This window comes from Clupea harengus, chromosome 10 (assembly GCF_900700415.2).
Source record: "Clupea harengus chromosome 10, Ch_v2.0.2, whole genome shotgun sequence".
Taxonomy (NCBI): Eukaryota; Metazoa; Chordata; class Actinopteri; order Clupeiformes; family Clupeidae; genus Clupea; species Clupea harengus.
Window position 1 is genome coordinate 17,346,569 of NC_045161.1, and position 22,560 is coordinate 17,369,128.

General features: G+C 45.8%; 3 protein-coding genes and 1 non-coding gene across 5 annotated transcripts; 1 reads left to right on the forward strand and 3 right to left on the reverse strand.

Moving 5' to 3' along the window:
* Positions 1–715: 715 nt before the first annotated feature.
* rpp21 (ribonuclease P 21 subunit) lies at positions 716–2,623 on the reverse strand. Of its 2 annotated transcripts, none has more exons than XM_031574239.2 (5): positions 2,411–2,623; positions 2,161–2,261; positions 1,994–2,076; positions 1,574–1,708; positions 716–1,410 (listed from the first exon to the last, which is right to left on the reverse strand). In XM_031574239.2, the coding sequence occupies exons 1-5, from the start codon at positions 2,465–2,467 to the stop codon at positions 1,223–1,225; spliced, it is 564 nt and encodes a 187-aa protein (XP_031430099.1). In that variant the 5' UTR covers positions 2,468–2,623; the 3' UTR covers positions 716–1,222. The 2 variants fall into 2 exon arrangements, with proteins under 2 accessions (XP_031430099.1, XP_012697401.2); XM_012841947.3 differs by having other exon boundaries at positions 716–1,335; positions 2,411–2,612.
* A 640-nt stretch (positions 2,624–3,263) lies between these two features.
* Positions 3,264–3,335, reverse strand: trnag-ucc. The gene has a single exon. It is a non-coding gene; the product is annotated as a tRNA-Gly (tRNA).
* A 1,136-nt stretch (positions 3,336–4,471) lies between these two features.
* Positions 4,472–13,446, forward strand: mfsd14a1 (major facilitator superfamily domain containing 14A 1). Its single transcript, XM_031574229.2, has 12 exons — positions 4,472–4,753; positions 5,553–5,648; positions 5,798–5,860; positions 6,032–6,159; positions 6,435–6,549; positions 6,736–6,954; positions 8,063–8,176; positions 8,632–8,703; positions 10,005–10,117; positions 10,263–10,360; positions 11,014–11,165; positions 13,233–13,446. Exons 1-12 carry the CDS (start codon positions 4,673–4,675, stop codon positions 13,440–13,442), a joined length of 1,461 nt encoding a protein of 486 aa, XP_031430089.1. The 5' UTR covers positions 4,472–4,672; the 3' UTR covers positions 13,443–13,446.
* Positions 13,447–15,449: 2,003 nt separating this feature from the next.
* On the reverse strand, positions 15,450–22,474 carry sass6 (SAS-6 centriolar assembly protein). The gene is made up of 17 exons (XM_012841939.2): positions 22,281–22,474; positions 21,980–22,040; positions 21,693–21,772; positions 21,429–21,533; positions 21,133–21,304; positions 20,671–20,748; positions 20,274–20,393; positions 19,627–19,818; positions 19,250–19,444; positions 18,906–18,995; positions 18,409–18,588; positions 18,096–18,177; positions 17,629–17,762; positions 17,198–17,371; positions 16,943–17,043; positions 16,723–16,817; positions 15,450–16,541 (listed from the first exon to the last, which is right to left on the reverse strand). Exons 1-17 carry the CDS (start codon positions 22,343–22,345, stop codon positions 16,468–16,470), a joined length of 1,998 nt encoding a protein of 665 aa, XP_012697393.2. The 5' UTR covers positions 22,346–22,474; the 3' UTR covers positions 15,450–16,467.
* Between the last annotated feature and the right edge of the window lie 86 nt (positions 22,475–22,560).

The window sequence follows — 22,560 nt, forward strand, 5'->3', positions numbered from 1 at the left end:
TAACTGAAAAATACGTCTGGAGGGATTTGCGAGGTGTCTGAGCCAGCTTACTAATGTTAGAATGCTACTGCCCAAAAGGTAAAGATGGGCTTGCGTAGCTTTGTCGGATAGTTACAAAAATTGGGAGACGTACGCAAGCACGCAAGAGGGGGTACGTATCTACACAAGGGGCTCTTGCGTGTCTTGCGTGCCTGCGTAAAAGCCGACTATAAATTGGGCTTTAGATACTTACAGGGGCAACTCAACATTGACTTTCACCTTCCATTGAATATGTTTCCCATACAGTAATGAGCATGTGCCTGTTAGGCTTCAGCCTCACCATTATATCGCTGTGTTGACTGGTTACCCTTGTTTTTAAATCAAATAAACATTTCTCATTAGTAAAAAGTAGTGGAGTTGGTCCATTAAGAAGTACAAGTCCTTCACATGACACAGTTGGGATGAGGGAGGTGTTGGACTCATCAGCCCAAATACACACACAGTTTTAACAGCCATCTGTCCCACGCAAAGATCAACACACCTCCATCAGCCATCAGCCCCAGCACACACACATACAGCCATCCGTCCCCCTGAGGTGGAATCATGCACTGACTGACACACTGAATTTGTGTGTGTGTGTGTGTCAGACATGTTCTCTCCGTCCGTCGCTGGTTTAAGTGCCCGTTCTGCTGTCTGGGGACTGGAATGGGTTATAGATGTACAAAGGACTCAAGAGTTTCTTTTTTACTTTTTCAATTTTTATTCCGTATTGCAAGAGCAAACAACAGATAGTGAACATCTGGTTGATATTTAAATATCTTGAAAATGAAACCCATAGTTTATGATTTAGATTTCTTGGAAAATTCAGAATCAGAAACTGCAAATGATAAATATAGAGATGACTATAAACTATAATCTTATACAGATTTCAAAAATACAATCAAATAAATGTGTTTATTTACATCACAATAAAATGACACCACGGGTGTCATCGCTGGCCTGTCATATCACAGACTCAATGTAAACTAGACCATGGTCAGCAACCCTGAATAATAGACCATCAAATAAGACCTGTTTACTGTTTACTGCTCAGCTCCTGACAATCCTTAGTCTCACAGACTGACAACTTCTCTCCTTCAAGGCTGCTCTCTGTTCCAGACAGGACCATTGCATTGGCCAAACCAGCACCACACCGGTGCCAACGATCAGTCTGTAGGGACAATTGGGTTCACAGAGACGGGCCTCAGGCGTCCGGCTTCATGGTTGTGTCTAGGTTTTTCCCTTTAGAGCGTCCGGAGGTCGGGTTCTCTGTGGGAGCAGTAACTGGAGCTCCGCTCTTCTGGCCTGAGGTCTCCTCTGTTGATGAGAAGATCATATCTGCAATGAGCAGCCCTCTCCACACGCTCAACCCCCCTCTCCATGCGCTCAAACCTTCATGCAGAGATGGCACATGATACAAGCAATAATGACGAACAACCAGAATAACAGCTGATGATTCAGCTCCTGGTATTAACACAGACGCACAGACCACCCATGGTGTAATGTAACAGCTGGACTATAAGAACAGGCAAACAGCACGGAGAGGGACTCTCACCTTGCTGTGGCTGGTTCTCCAGCAGAGCCTCTGGTTGGTCCACCCACAGGCGGTGGTCCGGGTTATTGGGCAGCTTCCTCGTCTGCCCACAGCTCAGACAGCGCAGCACGGTCACCCTCTGCTTTCCTTTACGCTCTATGCCAAGTAGACACGTTACTACATATATCCTGTCCTTTATGAGATCCAAATACATCTCATACAGCTCAGACACTGCAACATGGTAATTTCCTTTACGTATTACGCCAAGTAGAGACACATTACTACATGCATCCTGTCCTTTATGACATCCAAATTATAATTAGAAATTATATTTGATGCTGGCTTGTTGTCATAGAGTTGGGCACTGAAGTGTGCCCTGCCAGTGGTGGTTATCAAAGCCCATGAAAACTAATGGGTAGTCCTCATAAATAACATCCTTACTTCTCTGTCTGAGGGCTCCAGTCACCCCAGGCACTAATAAGCCGCAGCATCTCTTACAAATGGTTCTCTTCACTGAAGGATCTCTGCGTGTAAATGTGGGAGAAATGTGTTATCTATGAAGTCATCAAAGAGCATCGAAAGTTTTTAAATGATATTGTTTTACTCACTGTCTAAGAACAAGCCGGCGTGCGATGGTTTTCTGGGTGAAACAGTAGAAACGAGCAAGTTCTGCGTTGTCTGGACTTTGAGCCAAAACGCAGTGTGCAGCCTGCAAGAGGTAATACACGTCACTACAATACAGTCATCCCGTTTAGGCTAACGTTACTCCTGGTGTTAACATGCGTTTTGTCTCTGAATTGTATCAGAATATAGAGATGTCGTGCTCCAACTGAGGCTTGTTTCAAGCCAAAAACTTACTTGGTACAGGAAATTCAGTCTCTGAAAAGCTTCCTTGTCTTTGATACTCCCCGCCATATCTAACTTATGACTCTCACAACAGCAGACCGTAAACACAAGTGTGAACGACAACTCTGCTTCTTCCTCTGAACTTGAGCAATCGGGCCGTCTAGCAGGCAGCAAAACAGCAAATTACTTCCTCATGTCTAAAGTCTTCTTCTTGTGGTTCGTGGTCAGGCTACCAACAATCAGTATGTTATCGCCACCTAGCGGAAGTGAAATAGAACAGAAATCGAAATAGAAGCCTGGGTGCACTGTACATTGCTCTGCTATGATTATAGATTGGAATAGAGTTTAACTCTATTACAACATATAGCAGTCGGGTTTACTCAGTACCTACTTGTTATATACACAAACACAAGTCCCTATCTTTGGGTGGGCTCCCTTGTCTCTTAGTTATGAATGTATTTGAATTTCATAATCTACTCAGAAACAACTCTCCACCCTTTCTCTCATGAAACTCTTGGCTGAAGTGTCTGCCATTCCTGCGTCCCCCTCTTACCTACTGTGTCCCCCGTGTCCCCCTCTTACCTACTGTGTGAAGTATAGTCACTGTAACCCAGTTGTAACGGAGGCGTACACCACTCTGAGGTGATTTTGTAATGAAAAAGATCTTGTTGGACCTGAAAAATGATGGTGCATCGTTATAAAAAACGCTCCTACCTCCAGTATGAGCTGTAATACCCAACAAGTCCACATTGCCTGACATCCACATACACTTGGTTTATCTACATACTGTGTGTGTGTGTTGGAGGGGGGAGGCTCTAGTGCAGAGGATATGCTTTGGGTATTCCCTCACAGAGGGAAAAGGATCTGCGTTGGCCGGGAATCGAACCCGGGTCAACTGCTTGGAAGGCAGCTATGCTCACCACTATACCACCAACGCTGATATATCATGTTCTCACAAGGAAGCGGTTTCAAAGTAAAAGTCCGCTTCACATTTCACAGCCCTCCGAGGATGTGTCGTAACAGGATCGAAGATTACAGGATCCACTTCAAAGTCAGACGGCAAAAGTATGTAGGGCCAAACGGGAGAATTTTAAGTTAACCGACAGAGCTTGGTAGGCGCGACCATTCAAAATCCATGTATTTCCCCATTAGGAAAATTGCTTAGACACGGCACTCCATATATGGGCAAAATATGGCGGCGTTTTGTAGTTCACTTTAGAGGTCTGTAATGGTGTTTGTCCAACTGACTGTAAAAGAAGGCTACAGTAATATACAATGTAGTCATTGGGTTGTCCATTGCACTACACAACTTTTTAATTTTCGTACGCTAGTCTTGTTTTACTTGTATTGGATTATATGCCATCCTCCTCTGTTTCATGTATTTGTGACCACCTCTCTATATAATATTATTTTCAAGCAAAAGTTAATTGCTTGCTAATTTTGCTCCGTGTGGGTTTGCATCCGTGCATTGCCATTTATTTATGTAAACAGAATACATCATTACCAATGCCAGGAGTCAACAGTGTGGAGTCTTAATATTCAAGGTGTATTTAAGACGGCTGACATTTAACAAGTAACAAATGTGTTATATTCTCATAAATGTACTGTATTGTACGTCAACCCACAACTTTCTTGTATTCCTTTCATTTGTTGTAAAGAGTGCAACCTATTAGTGCTGCTTTTTACGATAGGGCTTTTACAGATCTGTGCCATTAGAAATTACTAAAACAATGGAAACTATGCAAACAACAGTCCTAACAAGACCATCAACCAACCAGACCATCTGTGAACATATATCATAGTTAAGAGTAGACAGTAGGCTACTTTTCTTGTTTTGGCATCTAACACTTGAGTTAGGGGTTGCTCAAAATGTAGGGTATATGAATAATAAGATTTCCATATGTCTATTTGCACGTGTGAGGGCCAGGCCAACATTTCCTGATGTAAACAGAGTATCTTTAATAAAGCAACTCTTTTTGCTGGAACTACAACTGTTACAGGTTGTCAAAGATAGAACAAGTGGGCGGGGTATGTGACGTATTACAGACGAACAAAATCGTATGATGCGACGTCATGACGTTCCCGAGCTGTTTGATTTTGTGAAGATGGCGGCGAGTAGGTGAATGGCTGGAGAGGATCTGAACAGCAAAACATTTCATTTCATGATATATTCTCTCTGACGCCTTTTAAGATACACAAGGATTCAATTAACGGATGTTTCGGCATAGTAACAATTCAAGTAGATTTTCTAAAACGAAGTATTAGGATGGTAATATGACACAGAGCAAAAAGAAGAAACGGGCGAATCGCAGTCTTCTGCTGGCTAAAAAAATCATCATCAAGGATGGAGGGACAGTGAGTACTCGATTCGAAAGCACTTTCTGTTTCGATCACGTGGAGGAAATAAGTGAGACCAAGCCGTTATGATAACTCGTGGGTGTATTTAGCAACTATGTCTAAGACTGTATTGTTAGCGCTAGCGCTGAACATAAAGTATCCAGCGCTCAATCATTGTGAGGAAGTTTGGCTGGTTCCTTCCCTCCCCCCGCTCCACGCTGTAGCCACAGGTTTCTTCACAACAAACACCAGATGTCAACTGGGCCAGCAGATAACAGACGCGAGCTGACACTTACCTGCAACCTGGACAGTACAGGGTGTCATTATTTTAGGGATGCGACAGACAGGCTGTCACCGCAACCCTAAACTAGGGAAGTAGGTTACGGTTGGCCAAAGTGTGTGACCAAAACACCTCCGGTCTTTGCACTTGGGAAGGTTCGATTCGGAGCTTCTTGGGTGATTGCTGAGCCGGTTAACATGTAAACTGATTTGAACCAATTGGGCCAGTTAACTGTTTTTGCAACTGTCAGATTCAGCAGTATGCTAGCATGTGAACACATTCTTAACCTATGGCTAAACCAATGTCGACATCATTATATAGCAAACCGAGACCGATTGCCAGTGATGTATTAAAAAAAAGAATTGTTGTGGTTTTGTTTGGGCTATTAGACCTATTTTAATTGATTTCGCTAAAGGGAATCCACATAAGCTAGTTCAGTTATCAGTGCAGTTTCTAGACAGAGGCACTTCCATACGCATCTGTTAAGAATGTATCTCTGAATGTTGCTTACGTTTGTATCACCGCTTAATTTTTTAGTCACAAGGCTTCGGGGCTCCCAGTGTTTACCATGCAGTCATCGTCATCTTTTTGGAGTTCTTCGCTTGGGGCCTCCTTACCGCGCCCACGTTGGTGGTAAGTTGAAGTGTCACCAGAAACACCCTTTCAGCCAGAAATATTTTACCAAGACTCTCAAATATATATAGACTTGCCATATATGTCTGGGTTGTGTCGCAGAATAACCAGGAATGTGGTCCAACTGATGTGATGTGCTCTTCCCTTAGGTTCTTCACGAGACCTTCCCAAAGCACACGTTTCTAATGAATGGCCTGATTCAGGGAGTTAAGGTAGGCATCCCATGACTGCGGCTGTTCACCCAAGAGTCAAAAATCTACTGTGTAATTGTTGTTAGTCACGAGGTCTCTTTGTGCTTGTGCGTTCCTGTGCTCATGCGTGTGTGTGTGTGTGTCCTCCTGGGTGTGTGTGTCCTGCACGTGTGTGTTTGTGCCCTCCTGCAGGGTCTGCTGTCGTTCCTGAGCGCTCCTCTGATTGGAGCCCTCTCAGACGTTTGGGGGCGCAAGTCCTTCCTTCTTCTCACCGTGTTCTTCACCTGCGCCCCCATCCCGCTTATGAAGATCAGCCCCTGGTATGTCACCGCACTGCTACCTAACACTGGCCTCCACTTGACCTGGGACACCCACTGTGTGTGTGTGTGTGTGTGTGTGTGTGTGCGCATGTGTGCGGGGATGTTAATGTGCAATCAGACAGACCAGGCTGATACAGAGGGCTGGATGTGTTTCGTGAGACATTATGTATTAGGTCGATGTGTCACAGAGTGATGCACAGACATGGTCCTTACCTGTCTGTCTTCTCATGTTGTTTATGTGTGTATTCATGTGTGTGTTCATGTGTGTGTTTCAGGTGGTACTTTGCGGTGATCTCCGTGTCAGGGGTGTTTGCGGTCACGTTCTCTGTGGTCTTTGCCTATGTGGCTGACATCACTCAGGAGCATGAGAGAAGCATGGCCTACGGCCTGGTGAGTTCAGATCCAGCCTGCTCTGTCTGATCACACACACACACACACACACACACACATGAGAAAAGCATGGCCCACACCCTGGTGAGTTCAGCATCTCAGCCTCCATTACACTCCTATTCAGATTCAGATTCATGACTCCTGACAGTGAGTGTGTCTGTCTGTCTGTGTGCGTGTGTGGCACAGGTGTCTGCCACCTTCGCTGCAAGTCTAGTGACGAGCCCGGCGATCGGCGCATACCTGGGCCGCGTGTATGGCGACAGCCTGGTGGTAGTGTTGGCCTCAGCCATCGCCATGCTGGACATCTGCTTCATCCTGGTCGCCGTGCCCGAGTCACTGCCCGAGAAGATGAGGCCCGCCTCGTGGGGGGCACCTATCTCCTGGGAGCAGGCCGACCCTTTTGCTGTGAGTACCCTTATAGGCTCTGACAACTACATTCACATTTTCTGTGCGTGTGTGAGAGAGAGAGAGATGGTTCATGACTGTGTGTGTGTGTAGTGTTCATGACTGTGTGTGTGTGTGTGTGTGTGTGTGTGTGTGTGTGTGTGTGTGTGTGTGTGTGTGTGTGTGTGTAGTGTTCACAACCGTGTGTGTGTGTGTAGTGTTCACAACTTTGTGTGTGTAGTGTTCATGACTGTGTGTGTGTAGTGTTCATTACTGTGTGTATGTGTGTGTGTGTGTGGTGTTCATCACTGTGTGTGTGTGTGTGTGTGTGTGTGTGTGTGTGTGTGTGTGTGTGTGTGTGTGTGTGTGTGTGTGTGTGTGTGGTAGTGTTTGGGGTACTTGACTGGTTTTGTGCGGTGCATAGCTGACATTAGGTGTGTGATCTGGTGAGATGAGCAGTGCAGGTTTGTGTGTGTGGCCCTAAGCTGTGTTGAGTGTTTAGAGTCATGGGGCTCTGGCGTTATTGTTTGTGATGATGGGTGCAGGTATTGTTTGTTGTAAAAAGGGAGCTTAGTGTAGAATGGGGAGCGAATGGGAGTGATGCGACTCCTGGTCGGTAGAACGGGGAGCGAGGCGACTCCTGGTCTATGGAATGGAGAGTGATGCCACTCCTGGTCGGATAAATGGGGAGGGATGCGACTCCTGGTATTGACCGCATGTAGTCATATCAATTAAAAAAGTGTTTTGTTGTTTGGTGTTCTTTGGGTGGTCCTTTAGCTGTTGGGATTAAGGGTCGCATTGAACATACGCTATGTTATTCTACACAAGGTTTTGTACATACGCTATGTTTTAGTATGAATTCTACACAAGGCTTTGTACATACGGTATGTTTTAGTTTGAATTCTACACAAGGCTTTGTACACGAGGCCCCTGATGTTTAAGTACAGGACAGCAGAAGAAGGTGGGCCATCTCTCTGCTGTCTGTCTGTCCGTCTGCGGTCTCTCTTCTCTTCTGTCTGTCTGTCTGCTGTCTCTCTTATCTCCTATCTGTCTCTCTGTCTAACCTCACTTCTCTCCTAGCTGTCTGTCTGTCTGTGTCTAACCTCTCTTCTCTCCTGTCTGTCTGCAGTCTCTGAGGAAAGTGGGCCAGGACTCCACAGTGCTGCTTATCTGTATAACAGTATTCCTGTCTTACCTACCTGAGGCCGGCCAGTATTCCAGCTTCTTCCTCTACCTGCGACAGGTAATCTCATCATACACACTATTCACACCACATACACACACTATACACCACATACACACACTTCACACCACATACATACACTATACACCACATACACACAGTACGCACCTTACAGGGAAGCTCAATGGAATCGCTGTGACAGTGAAAAAGGGGAAGCTCTAATTTGGCAACAGTGTGGCTTTCAGGCAGCTATGTGTTGCCATTTTGTCTTGCAAAACGTTGGACACCTTTACCACTGAGCTTCCCTTTAAGGTGCGTGCTGTGTGGTGCGTTCCTTTACCATTGAGCCTTGCTGTAAGGCGCGTGCTGTGTGGTGCCTTCCTTTACCATTGAGCTTTGCTGTAGGGTGCGTACTGTGTGGTGCGTTTCCATTGAGCCTTGCTGTAAGGTGCGTGCCATGTGGTGCGTTTCGTGTGTGGCTGTGGCCCATGCTGACTGGCCGGGGTGTGTTTCAGATCATGGACTTCTCTCCGGAGAGCGTAGCTGCCTTTATCGCTGTTCTGGGTCTGCTGTCCATCGTGGCACAGGTGAGTGCCAAAGGAGTTGGTGGTGACTTGTATTTAATGTGTTTGGTAACAGCTTGTATGTAACAGCTAATGTGTTTGGTAACTGCTTGTATTTAATGTGTTTGGTAACAGCTTGTATGTAACAGCTAATGTGTTTGGTAACTGCTTGTATTTAATGTGTTTGGTAACGGCTTGGTACCGCAATTTCCAGTAAAAAAAAAAAAAATCTGCAGCCTTGCGGTTAATACTCGGTTGCGGTCTATACATAGGAATACATTTTCCCCACTTGGAAGTTAGTAATGCAAGCGCGCCCGCGAACACACACACACACACACACACACACACACACACACACACACACACATACAGAATGGGTCTCTCTTTCACATAAGAATCCTATTAATGTATCAGGTAAAAACAACACGTTTTTATTCACACGCAGTCTTCCATAACGATAAAGAAACGGGTGTGTGTATTCCCACCTAACTGTAGCCTATTTAACGGGATGCTACGGAGCTTGAACCTCCGCGAGGTGAGTAAACATGCAAGGTCTTTCGCCAGTAAGCCCAACTATGAACTATTGTAGCTATCTCGAACTGAGGGAACCATCTTCACAGTTGGCAGCTGCTAGCGTGTGTTAATATGAACAAATTTTATTATGTGTGAATATTGATTTGTGTTAAAAGCTGCACAGGCACCCTGAGGGTTTCTGCCTATTCCTATTCTATCTTTGAGGACTGTAACATCAGCTAGATAGCTAGCTATCATGTCATGCAAATGGAATTCTGCCATTTAAAACGTTTAAGGTTATTTAAACGTTTCCTTTAGGTAGCTAGCATAGCAACTACACAACCATAGCACTCAAGTAACACTGTTTGCTACATAACCTGAAGACATTGTGTCAGTGCTGTCATTGTGGTGTTTAGAGGCTAGTGTGGGACGGTTTAAAACCGCTGGAATATATAAACATAATATAATGTAGTATATATATAATATAATGAATATATTCAGACCCTTTCACTTTTTTGCCTTTTGTTATGTTGCAGCCTAATTCTAAAATCGTTTACATTAATTTGTTATGATTTATTTATCAATCTACACTCAATACCCCAAAGCAAAAACAGGATTTTTCATTCATTAATCATTAAATTCATTAAATGTAAAAGGAATCAGGAAAAACTGATATCACACTGACCGAAGTATTCAGACCCTTTGTCATGACACTGGAAATGTAGTTCTCTTTCTCTTGATCATCTTTGAGCCATTTCTACACCTTGGTGTACTGTATACATATGAGTGTGTGTGTGTGTGTGTATCGACAGACTGTTGTGTTGAGTCTGCTAATGCGCTCCATTGGTAATAAGAACACCATCCTACTCGGACTGGGCTTCCAGATACTGCAGCTGGCCTGGTATGGCTTCGGCAGTGAACCCTGGTGAGTCACACACACACACATACACACACACACTATCCCAGTGTAACTAGCCTCGAACCCTGGTGAGGAACATACACACACACACATTAATGTCAGTCCTGATTGCTGTTGCTTTTTATTAATGTGTGCTCTGATTCCCCTCCAGGATGATGTGGGCCGCAGGGGCAGTGGCCGCCATGTCCAGTATCACCTTTCCTGCCGTCAGCGCTCTGGTGTCTCGCACAGCTGAACCCGACCAGCAAGGTCACTACACACACACACACTACACATACTCCTTGTGTTTGTTTGTTTCTGTGTGTGTGTGTGTGTGTGTGTGTGTGTGTGTGTGTGTGTGTGTGTGTGTGTCTGTTAGTGGTCGACCGATATGGGTTTTTCAATGGCCGATGCCTATATTTAGAGAACAGGGTGGCCGATGGCCAATATATAATGTCGATATCATGTTATCAATGTTTTGCTTCTGATAAAATACAACAATTTAATAATAAACAAATGACACACAAAAAGGTAACACTGTTATTGTCTGCATTCTCTCTGTTGCCTTATGTAGATCTGCTCTCTGCACTCTACTTATTATTTTAAATAAAATGTCCACAAGTAATCAAAAAACTAAACAAGGCTTTTGGGTTAAAAAGAATGTGCAAATGTTGACTCAGATGAAAAAAACAAACAAAATATTTATAAAATCTCTATTCATGAAGAATAATCGGCCGACCAATAGTGTGTGTGTGTGTGTGTGTGTGTGTGTGTGTGTGTCTGCAAACACAAATGTTAGATATGAATACATGTTTGTGGTCGCTGTGTAACAACTGGGCTTGTTTCTGTGTGTGTGTGTGTGTGTGTGTGTGTGTGTGTGTGTGTGTGTGTGTGTGTGTGTGTGTGTGCACGTGTGCGTGTAGGAGTGGGCCAGGGGATGGTCACAGGTATCCGTGGCCTGTGTAATGGTTTGGGTCCTGCCCTGTACGGCTTCATCTTTTACATCTTCCATGTGGAACTGGACGAGGTGCCAGCCGAGGGCCTGGACACACATCACACACATCATCACCAAGAGGTGAGGAGTGCACACACACACACACACACACACACACACACACACACTTCATCTCCCACATCATCACCAACAAGTCAGGCACACATAAGTAACCAGTGGGAATATGTAACCTGGTTGTCCAGTGTGAATAAAACATGATCATACGCCATTAAAATGAATCTAATAATTTTTAGGATCTAATAAAACATGTAACTGTAGGTGAAATTGGTACCAGCCTCACATGGGAGTACCAGACTATGTAGGTAACTTACCCTGTGAGCAGGTGCCGGGTGAATGTGGGTGCAATTGTGTATAAATTGTGATACCGTCTTTGCGAGGGCCACCAAGACACACTGGTGCTGTCCTTGCAACAGCAACAATATGTTGGTAATCTCACCCGATTGGACAGGCATCAACCATTCAACACAAGGCAGATCAATTAAGTTGAACACCTAGGGGGCGCCACACAAAGTGTAGTGTCCTCCACGGTGGTCCAAGTAAAGATAATCCACAAATCAGTCTCGTTAAATATATCAGTCTCATAAAATATATTATACTATCAATTTGGAACTCTGATTAATAATTAAATTAATAACTACAACCAAAGTTACCTTACTAATAGTATGGTTGAAGGTCATTAGAATTCTGAATAGAAGAGGTTGGCAACGTCCACTCTTGTGCAACATTAAATAAACCAGCATATATAATCAAAGTATTTATTTACACAATGATAAGAGAATAACACACAATATGTAATCTAGCTAAATGTAACTAACCAATGAATTGAAGGAATGTGGGGATGTGTGTGTGTGTGTGTGTGTGTGTGTGAGCCGGTGGGCTCGGGGTTGCGCTGTTAGGAGCGCGCCAGAAAGAATGTGTGTGTGTTCCTTTGTCTGATCACCGTAGTTCCGCGTGCATGTGTGTGCACGTACGCGAACATACATGTGATGTGAACAAGGCGAGCCTATATGCAGCGCGAAGTTCGAGTATTCTCTTCGCGTGTGTGGCTATGTGAAGGCCAATGTATATGTAATCGTGCGCGATTAAGATGCCATGTTAGAAAAGAGGGAAATGGTTAGTGATGCATGCAAGACCCGATGTGTCTGAGAAGCAATCCTAACGATAACCCTGATGGTGTGGCGAAGCCAACTACCAACTAACAATGAAAATATATAAACAGTTACGTTCAGTAAACGAAACATATGAAACACATGAACAATGGCATGTAAACAGTCTTATGCTTAGCCAGGTTGTGAATAGCTAGGATAGCTAAATGCCCAGTTAATGTCAGAGTTACCAGTCCTTTATGAAAAGGGTTGTGCTGGCGAGTCCGATGTTGAAACGGCAGAAGAGATGATGCCGTCCGTAGCTGGAGAAAGTTGTCCTTGCTGTGATGTCTCTGTTTTACTGCAGTTTAGGTCGGAGGATTTGATCGCTCAGAACGTTGCAGTTTGCCTTCTGTAGAGTTAGCTAGCAGGTCTAATGTTAGCTGCTTTCGCTAAACTTACTGCGTCTCACATCAGTTCGGTGACTGAGATCTTAGGCGTATGTCGGCCGTAAGAAGTGAGAACAAAGAGAGTAGTTGTTCACCGGTTGACGGTGTTCTCCAAGCGGTGCTGGAGGGGAGGAGAGGTCAAAGTTGCTCCTCGGGCGAGGCCGGGAGGGAGAGAGAGAGAACATCTGGGGAGATGCGGCTATTGTTCAAGCTAAAGGGGGCGTGGCTAACATTGCGTCAGGTTACACTTTATGATAGGTAAAGCCTGACGTAGTTTCCGGGGGAACCCATAGACAAGTTACTGATTGAAGTCAAACACAATGGACCATTCCAGGTGTACCTACATAACCTACAAAAACATTACAAATCTCCATAACCATGATGTACCTTCAAGAATATATACACACACACTTGTCTCAGTGATCAAACTCCTTCATTCTCTCCCTCTCTCTCCACTGTTCTCTCTCCCTCTTTCTTTCTCCACTGTTCTCTCTACTTCTCTCTCTCTGCTTGTCTTTCCATCATTCTCTCTCTCCGCCTCTCTCCATCGTTCTCTCTCTCCTTCTCTCTCTCCATTGTTCTCTCTCCTATAGAGTTCCATAATCCCGGGGCCCCCCTTCCTGTTCGGGGCGTGCTCTGTGCTGTTGGCCCTGCTGGTGGCACTGTTCATCCCAGAGCACCCTAACCTGGGTGTGTCGCGGGGGGGCAGCTGGAAGAAGCACACGTCCCCCCACAGCCACCCCCACCCCGCCCAGCCCCCCAGCGAGGCCAAGGAGCCCCTGCTGCAGGACACCAACGTCTGACGACCCCCCCCCCCCCCCCCCCCCCAACCCCCCAAAGCCAAAACCAGATGCCATTACACACCCCCACCCTCACCATAGGGGCAAACCTTTCTCTGGACCCAACGGCACGATAGGGACCAGATAGCAACTAGAGGGGTGGGACAACTTCAGCCCTGTCCAGACCCAGATGGGCCGAATCTCAGCTGGGTCAGGGCAGGACCGCTCCCTGTGTGCTGCTATCTGAGAGATCAGAGGGGGAGACGGCAGGCTTGGGGGGGCAGCGCGGAAGAACACAGAGCTATATCATGACCAGAGCACCACTTTTTTAATGAAGTGAATGATGTATATAGAGGAGCGTATATTTAATGACGGTTGTGTTTAAAGGCACTATTGTAACGGCTCGTTTTTTTTTTTCTCTCTTTTCTTATGTTTTATTTGCGGTCATGCCTTTTAAATGTGGTCATGTCACGAGATTCTCCACTGATATATAGCCCTCAGGGACTCAGGAGCGTGCGTGCGTGCGTGTGTGCATGCGTGTGTGAGTGTGCATGCGTGTGTGTTTGTGTGCGTGCGTGTGCGTGTGTGTGAGAGTGATGGAGTCGGGTCACACACAGAATGTCCAGAGCAGAGTAGAACCATGGCAGAACTGTACCGCCTGGGGCTGTGCAGGGGTTCTTCAGGTGGGGTTCCTCTCGGTTCTTCGCTCCTGTTGTGAAAAGCCTTAAGAGCCCACTGAGCCGGGGTTTGGGGGTGGGGGGCATGGACCATTTGCCATTTGTGTTTGGTTTTAAGTTTTATTTTTTCCCAGAAGCACCTTGGCACTCATATCCAACCTGTGGCCTGTGTGTTGCGACTCCTCCCACTCTAGAGTTATCGGTGCCTTTTTCCTTTCACACTGCTGGTGTGTGGACGAGGGGGGGGTCCCCCTTCCTTTGGATGTTCACCCCGAGCCTTTATGTTGACGTTTCAGAGATTGTCCTCTGAGCTGCGAGGCGTATGTCACGGGCGACCTCGGAGTATCACTGCTGCCCCCTGGTGGTCACCCTCGCAAAACGTGACATTTGACCAAATAACTAAAGATCTTTGGAATAATAACAGGTGTGAATTTATCTGATATATTTAGCTATGTGTTTTACTTATTTAAGAGTTTTTTTTCTCTCTGTAATATATTGCGTTATGTCCAACTGTGTGCTTTTGTTGCTGGTTTTTCTGTTATGTACTGTGGTCATAAGTTTGCTGCCTTTTATTTCCATTTTAAACATAATGGCTTTGACTGAACCTGTAAATATCTTGGAAGTATGCGGACATGCATTTCAATAAAGTTGAATATTTTGATGTAAGCAGCACTGTGTGAGTTCCTGCACTTACTAACGCACATCTACCGGCCAACACCAGCACACACATACGTCTACTGGCCAACACCAGCACACACACACATCGACTGGCAAACACCAGCACGCACACACAAACACGTCTACTGGCCAGCTTTACTGAGGCCAACACATTTCTACTGGCCAACACCAACACACACACACACGTCTACTGGCCAACATTACTGAGGCAAACACAAATCTGCTGGCCAACTTATTACTGAGGCAAAAGATCCTCAGAAAGGACATGGCTAGACTGAAGTCTAACTTAAGTGTGGCCTAAAGAGCCATCATTGCACCACCAGCACTTCTCAGATGCGCGCAACTGTATTCAGTGCAAGTCATTAGTTAGTTAGAGTGTCTTGGCTCTTGGAGTGAAATGTTTAAGAGAACAGATAAATATAAAAGTTCCAATCAATTCCAGTGTTGGGAGGAGTTCTACTTAGTATTAGTAGAGCAGGAACATAGAAAAAGCAAATGTTCAGATTCCGATAGAGTTGTTTATGTATAGTAGATGATATATAAGATATAGTTGTTTATATATAGTAGTTTGTTTATATATATATAGTATAGTTGTTTATATATAATAGATATAGTTGTTTTGTATAGTAGATATAGAAGTTGATGTTTCAAAGAAGCCGATGTGAGACAGCGAGGCCTACTTTGACATGGTTTATTCACACAACTTTAAAAAATATTGACAAACACAAATATACAGTGTGTTCATTCATTTGCCTTGCACATACATACATATATACACACACAGCAAACATGAACCAATCACTGAGGGAGACAGGCTCCCTTTCAATGTCCTTAAGAATTACGTCCAATGATCAAGTATCTGATGAACAGAACAGCATCAGCCAGCCTGATGCAGGTCACCTCTGCGAGAAAACCGCTCGACCAGGCACAGGTCCGTCTGAATGCTGTTAGGGATCATCGCTGCCATCTCACATTTTTAATGCAGTGGAGCGTCTCCTCAGAGAAGGTGACTCAGATTGGGGCCTGATCACCTGTCCAAAGCCAGCTGCTCTCTGTTTGGACCTCTGGGGCAGTGACAGTGTACCGTGACATGCACATCAACCCAGCACCATGGAACACCACAGCCTGGCTGGCGGTTAGCAGATAACTTTAGCAGCATGCTAATGGCCCCTGAGCTCCACAGGTGTTTGACTCGTTTCAAACAGGAACTCGTTTCAGGAGTTAGCAGCTAACATTAGCATGCTACAGTCGCCAAAGGTGTGCAAGTGGTTTCAACAGAATAGCGGCTAACATTAGCATGCTACAGGCGCCAACGGTCTGCAAGTGTATTCTGAAGCCAGCAGTGGGGGTGTGCTTCTGGCCTGCTGTTCACAAATCTCTTTTAGTTATGTAATTCCTTACACACTTGTGTCTTAAAACACACACACACACGCACACAGGTGTTGATCAATTTTGTTGAGCAAAACAACCTAAAGTCAATCATTCCAGCCAACTGATTTGCAATCGATTTAACAGATAAAAATACTGGTTTAATAAATAACAAAACGCACAACATGGATAAAAAAAGATTGCTCTAGTTAATGCACGGTTCATGTGGCAGACACACACACACGCACGATGTAAACAGGAGCCTGCTTTGGGTGTGGGCGACGCAGGTAAGGGAGAGCCGTTCATACGGAGGTCGCCTGCGGATTTCATCCTGGGAAGTATGCGGAGGGGGGGGGCTGTACCCCTGGCTTGGCTTTATTCAGCGAAGGCTTCGGGATATCTGCATTAAACAAGGAGAGAAGTAGAACCCCCTCAGTAAAGCCTGTGTTTAGTAATGACCTGTGTGTGAGTGAGCACAGGTGTGTGTGTGTTACCTTTGTACAGGTGTATGTCTGACAGGTGTGTGTGTTACCTTTGTACAGGTGTGTCCATTGTTACCTTTGTTCAGGTGTGTGTGTTACCTTTGTTCATGTTCATGCTGGTTAGGAGCCCACGAAGGGGGATGCTGTCGTCACGTCTCTCCAAGTACTTAGAGTCCAGACCTACAGGATCACGACTGGACAGACAACACACACACACACATACACATAAATACAACCCAGCTATTAATGCAGAAGTGTGTGTGTGTGTGTGTGTGTGTGTGTGTGTATGCATGTATGTGTGTGTGTGTGTCCCACTGACTTCTCTTTGTTAGAAAAGGGCACACGCGTCACAGGGGGGCTCCCATCTCTCCTCTCCACAGGAGACAGAGCAGGCTTGGCAGTCATGGGGTTAAACTGGACCTGCCACACACACACACACACACACAGGTAAGGACAAACGTAGCAGTCACCAGCTATTCTGGAAGCAGAAAGTCAATTCAAATCCAGTAGTTGATGCAAGGGGAAGAGGAGAGGAGAGGAGAGGAGAGATAAGAGAGGTAAGAGGAGAGCGTGCCTTGGGTCCAGAGCCCTGGTTGTGCAGGCCAAACACAGGCCGGGCTCCTGTGCCGGCAGCCGATAGAGGGTAGGAAAGTTTGGAGTTTAACGTGGAGGTAACGGGGTACCCCTGGGCAGACGGAGAGGTGGAGGAGTACCCCAGACCAGACGGGGGAAAACTCCTGCTGTCAAGCTGAGGGGGGGGGGGGGGGAGAGAGAATTCCACAGCACTCTTGATTAGGGGGACATTTGAGAGGTAAGCTCTATCTGCAAGAGCAGAAACTGACAAACTTACCCCTAAAAATCACATCACACACTGATATGTACAAATGAAGAACACAGACTGATTCGAATGATTGTGTTTCTTTTCTGCACACAATTTTACACAACACACACACACACACACACACACACACACACACACACACACAATCCATGATGCATATCTACCAGGTTACTGGAGACTCCACCCATCCTTAGCCCCGCCCCCGCGGAGAGGGCCGGCGGCGTCTCAAACATGCCCAGACTCTCCTGTTTCCGTGACAACTGGTTCTCATTCAGCTGCTTGTTGAGCCACGTGATCACTGAGAAGGAGAACCAGAATTAGAACGAGATAGACACACACAGACACACACAGACACACAGACACACACACACACACACACACACACACACACACACACACACACACAGCTGAAAAAGACCACTGTTTAGACATGTTACAGTTATAACACAAGGCTCTATTTAATTTTTACAACCAAACTTAAAAAAGAAAAAAAAAACTACAATAACTTGATCGTCTGGCTCATCAACACTAAAATACTAGACCAACTCTTAACCAATTCTAGGTCATGCACTGATTTGTCTGCAGGTGTCTGGTGTTTGTGTGGTTGCTAGGAGAGGGAGAGGCGGCGTACCGTTCTCATTGGTCTTCAGAACCTCTCTGCTCTCATCCAGCTTCTGCACCGTCACCTCCAGCTGCTCCTTCAGTTTACACACCTGGGGGGGCAGAGAGAGAGAGAGAGAGAGAGTTTACTCCTCATATGAGCGATTAACTCTACCTCAGCTTACACACCAGAGCAGAGAGGCAGAGTTTACATATCACCTGATCGACCGAGAGAACTTTAGACTGTCAAATGTAGCTTATAGTCTGTGTTTGAGCAGACAGAAAGACACAAACACACACACACACACACACACACACACACAAACAAACAAACAAACACACACCTCCTCGTCTCGTTGTCGGAGCTGCTGCTGGGCGTCCTGCAGCTGTGTCTGCAGCTGCTGCAGCTTGTCAGTGGTCTCCTGCAGAACCTTCTCCTGAGAGACCGTCACCGCGTTCTTTACCTTCATCTTCCCAAGCAGAGCCTTCACGTCACCCTGAAGCTTCTTAATGATGCTGTTTGCCTGAAAACACACACACCAAAGTTTAAACACACACACACACACACACACACAAACTATACACACCAGACAACTCGTATCACCCTGGCGCCTTTTAATGATGCGGTTTGCCTGAACATACACATACCAGAGTTTAACACACACACAAAAACAGATACACACACACTAACAATAGAGTACTCATTAATGAGCTCTTCAGACAAACACACACACACCTTAACGAGTTCTTCAGACACACACACACAGACACACAGACACACACACACTAACCAGTTAACTGAGTTCACCTTATTGAGTTCTTCAGTCACACACACACACACCTTTATGAGTTCTTCAGACAGAGACTTGACGGTGGTCTCCAGCTTCCCGATCTGGAGGTGCTGACTCTCTGCACTGCCTTCCACTGACGTCTGCAAACAGGACACACACACAATCAACAAATCAACTCCATCAACACCCCTCAGCCAACAGCATGAAAGGCAAAAACTCACACAGGTGACAGGTGATGCGTGTTTGCTTGGTGTGTGTGTGTGTGTGTGTGTGTGTTCTTTCTGCTGCTGCATAGCCTCCAGCACCTCCCTGGTGTGTGTGTGTGTGTGTGTGTGTGTGTGTGTGTGTGTGTGTGTGTGTGTGTGTGTGTGTGTGTGTGTGTGTGTGTGTGTACCTTCTGCTGCTGCGTAGCATCCAACACTTCCCTGGTGCGTCCGAGCAGCTGCTCCTTGTCCTTGACCTCCTGCTCCAGCACGGCCACACGCGTGTGCAGCTGGTTCAGCTGACGCTCCTTATCGTGGCACTCCTGGTCCAGAGCTCCATTCTCACGACGCAGAGACGCCACCTGCTGCTTCGCCCGCTGGCACTCCTACCCACACACACACACACACACACGCACACATACACATCAGACACAGAGTGAGGGTGCAAATAACAAGCAAACAGACATGCTATCTAAGCCAAAACCTCTCCATTCCTTTATTCACACACACACACCCTCACTCACTCTGTGCCCATACACACACATACACACACTCTCCAGAAGTGTACCTCCTCTACTCCAGCCAGTTTGGCCTTGAGGTCGCGGATGGTGGCTTCATTGCGGTACTTCCTGTCTGTGAGCTCGCGGTTGGAGGCCTCCAGCTCGGCCAGGCGTCCCTGCAGCTGGTCCGTGCTCCGCTGGTGGGTACCCTCCAGCTCCCGCCGCAACTGCTCATTCTGCTGCTGCAGACGAGTCTGCGTCTACACACACACACACACACACACGCACACAAGATAGATGCAGATGAACACACAGAAGACGTTGAAATGTGATTGTGCATTACAATACACACACACCACACATTACAATACAGAACCACCACAACACAGAACTGATACGGTGTGTCTTAGGGGTGGGCACAGTTAAATGGTTAACCGTTTCAAATTATTTCAAAACTTTGACTAGAATTATTGTATGCCAACCAGTGATGCACAGGTCCACTCACAAATGAGTTGCCCATTAATCCAACCCGACTGCAACTCTGCAGTCATCTTGTGTTTGACCATGATCAGCCAGTCATTTTTAAATAATGGTACCACACTTAACCCCCAGGATTTTAAGTGTAAATGTTTAGCAGAATCTGCCAAAATGCCTATTGCTTAGTGTTTGTGTGTGTGTGTATGTACTGTATGTGTGTGTGTGTGTGTGTGTTCACCTCCAGAGCCTTTTCCCGCTCTGCTGTGAGGTCCAGTGTGTGTTTGCTGGACAGTGAGGTGGACTGGGACGTCCACTCTGAGCGCAGCGTGTCCAGTTCTCTACTCTTCTCTGCCAGAGTCTGCCCAGGAAAGACCGTCACGTCACATCACGTCAAAATCACACCACACGCATAACACATCACATCACGTTACAAACTCTCACACACACACACACACACACACACACACACACACACGTCACACTCAACCATCCAAAGGCCCAGGAAACAAGCAGACAGACAGACGCACACACACACACACACACACACACACACACACACACACACACACACACACACACACACACACACACACACACACACACACACACACACACACACATCCAGTGTAGAGGACCTGTTGGGTGAAGCTTAGCTGCCTGGAAAGATCCCCCTCAGTCTTCTTCAGCGTCTGCTCCAACAGCTGCTTCTCCTCCTGTCAATCAAAACACAACACACACACCATCTGCATCTATACAAACACAACACAGTTTTACACTCAACACTGTCAACAACAAACAACCTCAGCACAGTTCAGCAACAGTAAAGAACCCAGCCCTCAGGACAGTTACATTCTCACAAAGCCTCAACCTTAAAACAATCTTGATGGTCATAACCACAACACTGTCAGAACATTGTATTCCTACAATTAGACAGATGTTACATTCAAGAGGCGTGACCTTCAATTCTAAAAAGTAACTTAATTTCACCCAAGATGCAATGCACACCGCACTAGCACTCCTCTGAGCCAATGAAGCTGTCCAACACATCCCGCCCAGAAAGGGCACAGGTGTGTGAGCTCACAGGTGTGTGATCTTACCTTCATACTGGCCAGACAAGAGGCCAGGAACTTCTTAATCTCCACATCAGTGCCATGGAGCAGTTTGAGGCACAGGTGTGTGAGGTGCTTGAAGGGGTTGGTCTCCACCACATTGAGGCTTGCAGGGCCGTGGTCCAGAGATGAGGAAGAACAGCAGAGCTGCAGCAAGAACCTAAAAGGAGGAGAACGAGAGGAACTGGCTGAGTTCTCCCTGGAGGCACAGGAACCGGCTGCATACTCACTAGAGACACTCATGCCTCTAAAAGGTTAAGGATTTGCATCACAAGTGAAATTACCTTGGGTTCTCCTTGTCCTGCTCTGTTATACATAGTTCCAACAGGTCAATGAATCTCTGAGGGAAGGAGGTGAAGTCCACCAACAGGCCCTGCTGGACCTTCAAACTGGAGAAATAGGACGAGTTGTGGTTCACACATGTACATTTCTTTGATTTCATATAGACATTATCTCACGGAAAATCACCATTAAATAACAGATCGACAGGAAGAAAATTAAATTCATTAGATGTTTCCGTCTTGTCTACTAAACACTGTGAACTGTACCTTTGGAAATCCTCCTCTGATATGGTGAGGTTGTATAGAAAGTACAGATCCGCATCATCAGTCAGCCGTACGACCAGATCCTATAGAGAGAGATGATAGACACTATGTCCAAGTATGCATCACACGCCATATTTAAAGATCATATTTAGCATATAGAGTCCTTATTAGCTGTAATAGTTTGCATATAAATCAGACCCCCATCACGCAAGATCTGTTTAAAATCTGACACAAAAGCCAGTCTTGCCAGCGATCCAAAAGAGCTTTTCAGATGAAGGCGTTTTACTTACCCTTTTATGAATCGGATTACTTGTGAACTGATGCTCAACACTGATTCGGATTTTTGTACGTCTGCAAATGTACATAAATGGATAAGGGTATAGTCATCTCTCAAAAACAATCAAACGTGAAATGAATTTGGTGGCACCCCCAACACGCTCATTACTCGCTATTGTATAGACATCTGTCGGTGAAAGTGCCTGCCATGACTGAATGGTAACGTTAGCTAGCTAGCCAGCTCGTTGAGCATAATAAACTGGGCTTGGTAGCCATCTAGCTAGGAGGCTAGGAGTGGAAATAAAGTTAACATACCTGTCATCGCAGTCTTTACATTTCACTTGCACTAGTAACTTCTTATTGAACAATATCTCCGTCATCGTTGTTTCATATTCCCCCAAAAAATGTGCATTAAAAAAATCGTATAAACAGTCTCGTTTTCTAAACCTCCACCAATTTCGAGTTTGGCGCCTCTGTCCCGCGAATGGCCGTTGTGGGTGAGAGTTGAAAGGCGGAAGTTACGAAGATTACGTCACTCATAAGTGCTCTCTGAATCTAATCGAAGATTTGGAAGTAAATGAATGTCTATTTTCTT

Coding starts and splice junctions, on each gene's coding strand:
- rpp21 (XM_031574239.2), bottom strand. CDS start 2,467: ATGGCGGGGAGTATCAAAGACAAGGAAGCTTTTCAGAGACTGAATTTC. Junction 1,709..1,993: donor TGGAGCCCTCAGACAGAGAA/GTAAGGATGTTA, acceptor TACTTGGCATAG/AGCGTAAAGGAAAGCAGAGG. Junction 1,411..1,573: donor GGAGAACCAGCCACAGCAAG/GTGAGAGTCCCT, acceptor CTCTGCATGAAG/GTTTGAGCGCATGGAGAGGG.
- mfsd14a1 (XM_031574229.2), top strand. CDS start 4,673: ATGACACAGAGCAAAAAGAAGAAACGGGCGAATCGCAGTCTTCTGCTG. Junction 5,649..5,797: donor TTACCGCGCCCACGTTGGTG/GTAAGTTGAAGT, acceptor CTCTTCCCTTAG/GTTCTTCACGAGACCTTCCC. Junction 10,118..10,262: donor GGCTTCGGCAGTGAACCCTG/GTGAGTCACACA, acceptor ATTCCCCTCCAG/GATGATGTGGGCCGCAGGGG.
- sass6 (XM_012841939.2), bottom strand. CDS start 22,345: ATGACGGAGATATTGTTCAATAAGAAGTTACTAGTGCAAGTGAAATGT. Junction 22,041..22,280: donor TGTAAAGACTGCGATGACAG/GTATGTTAACTT, acceptor GTACATTTGCAG/ACGTACAAAAATCCGAATCA. Junction 21,773..21,979: donor GTAATCCGATTCATAAAAGG/GTAAGTAAAACG, acceptor CTCTCTCTATAG/GATCTGGTCGTACGGCTGAC.